The sequence below is a fragment of the Mesoplodon bidens genome, assembly GCF_964165515.1.
Source record: "Mesoplodon bidens genome assembly, chromosome: 12".
In the NCBI taxonomy this organism is placed as follows: domain Eukaryota; kingdom Metazoa; phylum Chordata; class Mammalia; order Artiodactyla; family Ziphiidae; genus Mesoplodon; species Mesoplodon bidens.
In genome coordinates this window covers 11,281,556-11,291,079 of record NC_138168.1, presented here as the reverse complement: position 1 = coordinate 11,291,079, position 9,524 = coordinate 11,281,556, and the positions used below count along the sequence as shown (strand labels likewise).

Sequence of the window (9,524 nt, the reverse complement as noted above, 5' to 3'; positions counted from 1 at the left end):
CGCTCGCCGCAACTCGCACATAAACGAAGACCCAACACAGCCAAAAATTTTAAAAATTAAAATTAAAAAATTAAATTAAAAAAATAAAATTTAAAATTTCTCTTAATCTATTATTAACAGTTCATCCACTTTGCAAAACAGTTCAGCAGTTTCTTACAAAGGTAAGGTATATGCTTGCCAACGACTAAGCAATCCCACTCCCTAAGTATTTAAACAAGTAAAATGAAAACTTAAGTCACACACAAACCTATGTGCATATTTATAGCAGTTTATTCGTAATTAATCCAAAACTGGAAACAACCAACATCCCTCAGCTGTAAACAAACTTAGTCATTAAAAAGAAACAGATTACTGATATATGCCGAACAGATGAATCTCAAATGCATCATGCTAAATGAAAGCAAGCAGACTCAAAAGGCTACATACTGTATGAATCCAGGTATGTGACACGGCTGCAAAACAAAATTAAAGGCAAGAAACATATAGGTCAGTGGTTACCAAGGGTTAGAGGTAGAGGAGAGGGTCTGGCTGCAAAGGGGCACAGGGGAATTTGGGGGAGGCGAAGGGGTGCTGGAAGTACTCTATACCTTGATTGTGAACTGCGTTTATCAGAACTGGCAGAACTACATACTTTAAAAGGGTGAATTTTAGGGTTGTTACCTCAGTAAAACAATGGGGAAAACTTCTCAATCTCTTGCTTACTAAGTTTTCTAGTAACTCTTTGCTTACCTGTAATTATTTTAACATTAATTTAACAGTATCTTTGTTGTCATGTCTTTCCCACGGAGACCACAAACTGAGCTCTAAACGCTTAAGAGATCCACGGGCCTGAGGGCTGTCCCAGGTAAATGACAATTTCACTCATTTCTGATGACTACAGGACTACAGCATAACCTTCTATTTAGATAAGAACAAAGCCATATGACCTTTTCAAGGTTTCCACTGGATCAGAGGTCAGTGACCTTTCAGGAGCCATGTGGCAATTTCCTAACAAAGTTTTCTTTTTTCTAAATCACTATCAACTGAGCAAGCAATGTCAAACTTCAATTGTAGTTTTAACTAGTCATGGAACTTCCCAGAGGCTGGCAAATAACAGAGGACTCCGACGCCACCTGGGTGAGAGAACCTATGGGTTTAGAAGTGAAGAAAGCACACAAGTCACGAAATGTAAAACCAGATCAGGAAAAGAAAATTTCAGGAAGGTTTAAAAAAAAAAAGGAAAATACATCTTATTCCTCCGTCTCATGAAAGTGCATGTTCTCCCCCAGTCACAGGATTGAGCACTCATGCTGTTCACTCCCTTCAAGACACAGGTCCTAACTGTAATGTAACTTTCTCAACTTACTGTACTTATTTCTGCAGCATTTCACGATGACAAGCATCTAGCATCCGTCAATGGATAACATGAAAGCGCATCTTGACACACAAGAAATTAGTTGTCACCCCTTTTCTAGAGTTGCCCATTTCAGGATCTGTGAATATACAATACAGCCAGGAACAGCTTCTTGAGCTCAGTGCTCAACTCAGTGGAAAAGTTAACTAAGGTAAGTACATTTTAATAAAAACCCGTAGTCCTGTCCTGGTAATATTCAAGATTTTTACACCGTATTCTTCAAATTACTGAAAACAAGAGCTCACCACTTGGGCAGTTAGCCTTTGCTGGGCAGATCAGACAGAACGCAAATAACCAGATGAATTGCTCTTGCTCTTGAAAAAGCTGCTTCTTCAAAAACTGCATCTAACATCAGACCTCAGTCAGCCTAACTTGGCAATTTATTGACACTTTCCAACAAGATTTGTAAGGTGTAGTCAATTTACACTTTTGTCTAAAAAAGAACATTTAAAACAAATATTCAAAAAACTAAGGTGAAACTAAGATGATTTCAGTTGTTTTGAGGGCCATAGGGGAATATTTAAACGTCAGTCTCCAGTTAAAACATTTTGAAATTACCACACTGTTGCAACAGATTAATTAGTTCAGAGTAAATTGTGTCATCCAGATAGCTGAGCTCTTGATGTATCTGAGATTTCTGAGATAAATTATCAATAATTAACTGTAGGAGAATTTTAAGCATAAAATTGAGTTCTGACCTAGCCAAAACCCACTTATTCTAGACTGCCTATTCTGGGAATAAAGGGTGAGTAATCACAATACTTTTTTGAAAATGAGACACACATTACTGGCAATCTGTTAATCTCCTGAACCAAAATGCCTTTCTTTTCATATTCTGAAATCACACCAGAATTCCTGGCAACAAATTTCTACAAGATTCCATTTGAGAGTCCTTACACTGTTACTTCAACAGCTGGCCAATGTAGAATGTGGTTTAGGGACTTCTTAAGAGCAACTGAAGATTCTGCATGCTCCAACTGAGACCCAGAGCAGCCAAATATTTAGAAAAATAAAATGTGGTTTAAGGTCAAGCACCAGTTTGTTTTATAAATCTACTGGTTAATCAGCTTATATACATGGAAAGGCAATTAGTGGAAAAAATTCAAGTGAGCAAAACACTCCTTTATCCAGAACCTAGAAATCCATGTTTTAAACTGTGGTAACCACCAGTAGGTGGTGCTCAAAGAAATTACGTGCACAGACTAGAATCCACGGAGGAGTATGCAAACTGCCCTGTTCTCCCCTTCCTACTTCCATTTAATGAAAAGCAATTTTCTGCAGTGAAACCTTCATCGTGGGGAAATCACAAATCCCTCGATAAATCCCACAGCTGTTAGATTTGTATCAGCTACCATTTATACTAACAAGCAATGCTTAAAAATCCTATTCTTGCCTCTAATCTTCATAGTAAACACCATTACTTGTCAAAACATTAAGGGGCTAGCTGGGGACAAAATCTTAATCATTTAATTTTAAAGCCCTTACCAATGGCCTCATGTGTAAGTGAGAAGGCATTTTACCCAGGAAAATTCAAAAACGAGAAAAAAATTCTGCAATGGCAGTTAATTCATTTGTGTACACCTTATAGGATGCTTTCTATTGGCAAAAAAAGGCTATAGGATATGTAATCTGGTGATTTCACCAGTTCCATCTATCTTAATTTCCCTTTCATATCCTAAAAGCCAAGACATCAAATACAGAATTAGACTGTTTCCTCAAATGCACAAGTGTTTAGATTCACCAAATATCAAAAACAGGTATTTATATTAGACAGTTGTCAGTTATACCCTAGATCAATTACTATTAACTGCGACCACTTCGTCTTTCCCGTGACCAGTCCCTTGCAATTTACAGGTTACCAAATCATTATAGTTAAGAGCTATTTTCACCCTGCCCATGTCAAATTTCAGCAACTTTCAAATTATCATCTTCCAATGTTCCTTTCCAGTAGGTAGTTTTTAAAATGGAACTTAACTTCAGAAAACATTTTCAAACTAGAATTTAAGCTTCTCCTACACTCAGTCCCAAATGGACTTAGTATTTACCACCATACCTCTTTAAACTGTTTTAATCTCCAGGGTAGCAATGTTCTTTCTCTTCACCCAACCTTGCTCATTAGATGAAAATTCCTATAGAAAGTGAATTTCTATTTAAGTGACAGGAAACACACTTAGCTTCCAGCATCTTTTATTTTTTCCTAGAATCTGGATACAATAACTCTAGCAGGGCAGTACTCAATACTATTTAGGCTTCACATTTTAGGTTAATTACTTGAATATTGTAAATGTGAATGCACTTTCCCATAACTGGGAAACTAAAGTTTGATGAAACTCATTTACTCAGTACTTATGTAACCATACAAAATTTTATATGCAACATGAGCTTTCATATTTATACAATTTGACCTTCTTACAAACTAGCTTATGTTAACAGTTATTTTGCTTATCTGTCCTAACCTGTTAAGTGTTGTACCAAAGCCTTTCTATGATATACTTAAACAGGTGAATTCTTACGCAAGGGTAAAAAACCTAAGCTCCAACCCAGAAGTATAAAATTCTTGTTTCAGCAGACTTAATACCAGAAATAGATTATGGGCAACTCTTACCTAAGTAGTTAATACTATAGGAAGTTACAGTGTTGACCAAAAGAAAACACAGGCTTCTCATTAAACTTCTTTAATGGGTCTCAAATTCTGTGACAGATTTTTGGTCAAGTTGTTTCCATTAAAAAGTACTGATTTTAAAAACTAATAACTTAAAACTGCCACACACAAGACAAATGGTCCACAACACATTCTCCTTTCCTTCTGAAGGTTTTACGATGCATTGTTATCATTAACCAGTCTTTTACTATTAAACTTAAATGGCCAATTGAGACAAACAGTTCTGAGACCGTTCTTCCACCACTGATTAAGACTGGGGTGGCAGGTATTGGGGATAATATTCATTTAGCCTTCTGAGCTTTCTGGGCAGACTTGGTGACCTTGCCAGCTCCAGCTGCCTTCTTGTCCACTGCTTTGATGACACCCACAGCAACCGTCTGTCTCATGTCACGAACAGCAAAGCGGCCTATTAAAACAAATATTACCATTAGAAACACTTTTTCCCCCCCAAACCTTTAGAAAAGCTTTTAGTTACACCAAAAAAGCATCCTTACCCAGAGGAGGATAGTCAGAGAAGCTCTCAACACACATGGGTTTGCCGGGAACCATATCGACGATGGCAGCGTCACCAGATTTCAAGAACTTGGGGCCATCTTCCAGCTTCTTCCCGGAACGACGATCAATCTTCTCCTTCAGCTCAGCAAACTTGCAGGCAATGTGAGCTGTGTGACAATCCAGCACAGGTGCATAGCCAGCACTGATTTGGCCTGGATGGTTCAAGATGATGACCTGGAGAGAAGACTTGCATTTAGTGAGTCTCAAAGACACTTAAAGACTTACAGCAGTACATAAAAACCTGTCACTTCAGTGTTACCTGAGCTGTGAAGCCAGCTGCTTCCATTGGTGGGTCATTTTTGCTGTCACCAGCCACATTGCCACGACGAACGTCTTTGACAGACACGTTCTTGACATTGAAGCCCACATTGTCCCCAGGAAGGGCTTCACTCAAAGCTTCATGGTGCATTTCAACAGACTTCACTTCAGTTGTCACATTGACTGGAGCAAAGGTGACCACCATGCCAGGTTTGAGAACACCAGTCTCCACTCGACCCACAGGAACAGTGCCAATACCTAAAATGTTTACAGCATGTAGTAAATACCTCGTATGAAGGGACACGACGTCATAACAACCCAAACAGGTTCTGATCGTAACGTTCAACTTACCACCAATTTTGTAGACGTCCTGGAGGGGCAAACGCAAGGGTTTGTCAGTTGGGCGAGTTGGTGGCAGGATGCAATCCAGAGCTTCAAGCAGTGTGGTTCCACTGGCATTGCCATCTTTACGGGTGACCTTCCATCCCTTGAACCACGGCATCTAAAACACAAAAGACAGTCAGTGCTACCATCAAGCGTACCTTCCCGGGACGATCCTAAAACTCCTGAAAATCACTTACGTTAGCACTTGGCTCCAGCATGTTGTCACCATTCCAGCCAGAAATTGGCACAAATGCTACTGTGTCGGGGTTGTAGCCAATTTTCTTAATGTAGGTGCTGACTTCCTTTACAATTTCCTCGTATCTCTTCTGGCTGTAGGGTGGCTCGGTGGAATCCATTTTGTTAACTCCAACAATTAGTTGTTTCACACCCAGAGTGTAGGCCAGAAGGGCATGCTCACGGGTCTGCCCATTCTTGGAAATACCTGCTTCAAATTCACCAACACCAGCAGCAACAATCAGGACAGCACAGTCAGCCTTTGAAAGAAAACAAGGCCACATCCTGTTAAACAAAAGCTCTTCAAAAGGAGAAACTCATGGCTTTGCCAATGCAGAAGACAGGCCCAATTATTTTCAGATGTTTTTAATCCTACAAACCTGGGATGTGCCTGTAATCATGTTTTTGATGAAGTCTCTGTGCCCTGGGGCATCAATGATGGTCACATAGTACTTGCTGGTCTCGAATTTCCATAGGGATATATCAATGGTGATACCACGCTCGCGTTCAGCTTTCAGTTTGTCCAAGACCCAGGCATACTTGAAGGAGCCCTTCCCCATCTGAAAGGATTAAGAATGGTTACTTGGTAACTAAAACACGACCAAACTCCAGCATGAAATCCCTTCCCCCCACTTACTCCGAAGAAATGCTGCATTCCACTTAATACCGCTAAACTTGGGCGCACTCGCCTTTTTCTCGCAAGTTCGCGCTCCATGACTTGACCGCAAACTCCGCAACGTACCTTAACTAGTGCAAGTCGGATCTAGACCCCCTGGGGCCAGTTGCTGGAAAATTACCACTTGACGTACTTGCCGACAAGCTCCTTACACCATCCTGTTGTTTTACCTACCTCGGCAGCCTCCTTCTCGAACTTTTCAATGGTTCTCTTGTCGATGCCACCACATTTGTAGATCAGATGGCCAGTAGTGGTGGACTTCCCCGAATCTACGTGTCCGATGACAACGATGTTGATGTGCGTCTTCTCCTTTCCCATTTTTGCTTAGGTTTAGCGGTGGTTTTCACGACACCTAAATTGGGGGGGGACCCCTTCAGATCACTGTCCCGGAGGCTAGTGGAGAAGCCACGATCCCAACTGCCAGCAGCATTATAACCGGCGCCCAGCTGACCCAACTCTAGTCTCCAACCAGCGAACGTGGCGGGAACGCTCCCCCACCGCGAGGAAGGGCCCCCCTGGAGCCGCGAGGAACCGAGGTGCCAGGACAGCGCCCGTCCGCCGCGGGGTCACAGGAATAGCGCCGGGCAGGCACCGGCCCGGTGCCTTTGTGTGGTGACTCACCCGCCGCTCCCCTCCCGGGCCGCCGCGTCCTCCATTTTGAGGCCGTGCAAGCGGGGCCGGGGAGCGGCCATCTTTCCGCGCACGCAACTGGTGCCGGGCGGGGCGGCGCTCGGCTCGTCCTGCCGCCCGGCCGCCGCCGCCGCGGCTCGCGAGCCCCGCCTCGCCCCAACGAGGCTGCGCCGACATGTGCGCCGGTTAGGCGGGCCCGCCGCCCGCCGCGCCTCGCGGCCCCCCTCCCTCCCCGAAACCGACGAGCGCCGGAAAGCCCGTACTGTCAGACCCCGGCCGGCCTCAGCTGAACCGCACAGAAAAGAAAAAATCCGCGGTTGCTAGAGATAAATAGCGGGGGCGAATGAGGCGGGCGAGAAGGCGCGGCGGGATCCCCACGCAGCGGCCACAGCGTCTCTGCCAGGCCTCCACCGAAGCACGAGGCCAACGGGTTTCGAGAAACCGCCAAGGCCTCGAACTCTACCCGCACCCAAAATTCGGCTTCAAGAACATGGGGAGGGGCCCCAAGGGCCCGGGGGGAGAGAAAGGCACGCAAAGGCCGCGGCCGCCCGCCGAGGCCAGGCCCACGGAAGCCACGCCCGAAACTCACCTGTATCCTGGCGGCAAACCCGTTGCGAAAAAGAACGCTCACGGGGACTACGGCACTTATATATGGTCCTCCCCCACCCTCGGGAAAAGGGCGGAGCCAGCACACGACACCACTTTCCCAGTTTACCCCGCGCCACCTCCACCAGGCACCCATTCGATCGCCGTCCCCTCCCCCCATTTCTCGGGGACCGTGGGCGATGTGCACTCAGCCCACTGACGAGCACACGGCGTCTCGCGCATGCTCCTCTTGACCCAGAGGATGACGAGAGCGTGTGGGAGGGGGGGCGGGGACGAGCGCTCCCTCGGCTCCAGGTTCGTGGGAGTTTATCGACGGTCCCTGGGATTCCCCCGGGCAGAGGCGAGTCCTCCTTTTGTATGAATTACTCTCAGCACAGCTGGGGGGCGGGGTGTGGAGCGGCGAGGAGGCGGCCCGGCGGGCACGTCCAGAATCTTCCCTGTACCGTTCCTGGTTTAACTGGAAAGGCGGACCGAGGTTGGAGTATTCCTTCACCCCGCAGTTCATCTCCAGTCCTCAGCCTTGCCGTCTCGCAGGTCCGGGGCCAGCCCCTCGAGCCGCTTCCTCTGCCGGGGCTGGCTTCTCCCCCGCCCCTGCCCTCCGCGCCCCTTTCGGCTGGAGGAGTACAAGGCCCGTCTTTGGCCCGGGAATCCGCGAGTGATTCAGTTCCGAGGCCAAGAGCCCGCCCAATATGCTCCTGGGCTGCTCTTGGCTTTCCCAGTCCAAAGCTTTTATTCGAAGTTCGTTATCACACATTCACACCATGTGGTACTCCAGACGTCCAGTTTTTCAGTTTAGAATAGACTTCAGTGCTATAGTTTGCTTTACTTCTAACGCTAGTGTTATTACATTAACGAGACCCTGAGTGTGTGTCTACTCTCCTGGTACATTTTTTCCAGTGTACACTCATTTGATTGCATGCATGAAAAACCTAAAAAGAATTTCTCAAATTCAGTCTTTCCACGTGATCTCATGTAGAGACAAAGATCCACAGGCATCAGCAAGCTTATCCAGCCAGTTTACTATCCCCAACACTTGCTGTGAAATCACTGCTTCTCAAAAATGGCCTACCCCATTCAAATAAATAGCTTCATTTTCCGTCGTCCTATTGATTATAACTGCCTTTTAGGCATAAATCTAGGGTGAGACTGGATTAGGCCTTTTCGCTTTGGCAATCAGGGGAGACAGACTCAGAAATACTCCTGAAGGAAGAAGAACCTTTATTTTTAATGAGCTTAATTACTAGATAATTATGTCTCTTCTTCCACGTGTAGAACATCACGGCAACTTTTTGAGCCAATTTGTTAACAAATATTTGAGAACCTACTATGTGTCCAGGGCCAAGTGAAGAACTGTGGCTTGTGCAAAAGAAATACCACCTTTTGGACAGGAACCTACAATCAAACTGGAAGAGGAAAACTAATATATAAAACAGTGGGAAGCAGTTAAAGGCAAATTTGTATGGTGCTTACTTACTTTCTATTTTATTGTAGAATATACTTCTTCCGGTCCTAGCTTTCAGTCACTTCTCACAGCCCAAATGCCCTTTTTTCTTTTTAAAAGAAAGTCTTTTGTTATAGCCTTCCTATATCTTGTTTTACCATCCTTTGTAGATACAAACATCTAAAATTAAGGTTTTTCTTTCTTCATTAGGAGTTTGTAGCCTTGTTTTAACTTTGAGATAGTTTTCATGAAAGAAACTAGGCTATATAAAGTTTCACTATAAATACATATAACTAATCTTTTTCTAGCAACAAAAGCCTTTTCTTTTCTTTTTAAATTTATTTATTTAATTTATTTTTGGCTGTGTTGGGTCTTCGTTGCTGCACGCGGCTTTCTCTAGTTGCGGCGAGCGAGGGCTACTCTTCCTTGCGGTGCACAGGCTTCTCACTGCGGTGGCTTCTCTTGTTGCGGAGCATGGGCTTCAGTAGTTGTGGCACGTGGGCTCAGTAGTTGTGGCTCACGGGCTCTAGAGCGCAGGCGCAGGCTCAGTAGTTGTGGTGCATGGGCTTATTTGCTTCACGGCATGTGGGATCTTCCCCGGACTGGGACTCGAACCCGTGTCTCCCGCATTGGCAGGCAGATTCTCAACCACTGCGCCACCAGGGAATCCAAGCCTTTTCTGTAA

The 9,524-nt window shown here is 44.8% G+C and overlaps 1 protein-coding gene across 1 annotated transcript; it reads right to left on the bottom strand.

Annotated features, from left to right (window-relative positions):
• Positions 1–250: 250 nt before the first annotated feature.
• Positions 251–7,465, bottom strand: EEF1A1 (eukaryotic translation elongation factor 1 alpha 1). Its single transcript, XM_081250552.1, has 8 exons — positions 7,382–7,465; positions 6,337–6,514; positions 5,867–6,046; positions 5,450–5,746; positions 5,220–5,370; positions 4,870–5,126; positions 4,550–4,784; positions 251–4,461 (listed from the first exon to the last, which is right to left on the bottom strand). Exons 2-8 carry the CDS (start codon positions 6,478–6,480, stop codon positions 4,337–4,339), a joined length of 1,389 nt encoding a protein of 462 aa, XP_081106678.1. The 5' UTR covers positions 6,481–6,514; positions 7,382–7,465; the 3' UTR covers positions 251–4,336.
• Between the last annotated feature and the right edge of the window lie 2,059 nt (positions 7,466–9,524).

Bases quoted from the DNA above. Each gene is read 5' to 3' on its own strand.
- EEF1A1 (XM_081250552.1), bottom strand. From the start codon at position 6,480: ATGGGAAAGGAGAAGACGCACATCAACATCGTTGTCATCGGACACGTA. The intron at 6,047-6,336 runs GTAGGTAAAACA...TAATCCTTTCAG, and splicing joins TCGAGAAGGAGGCTGCCGAG to ATGGGGAAGGGCTCCTTCAA. The intron at 4,462-4,549 runs GTAAGGATGCTT...TTGTTTTAATAG, and splicing joins CTCTGACTATCCTCCTCTGG to GCCGCTTTGCTGTTCGTGAC.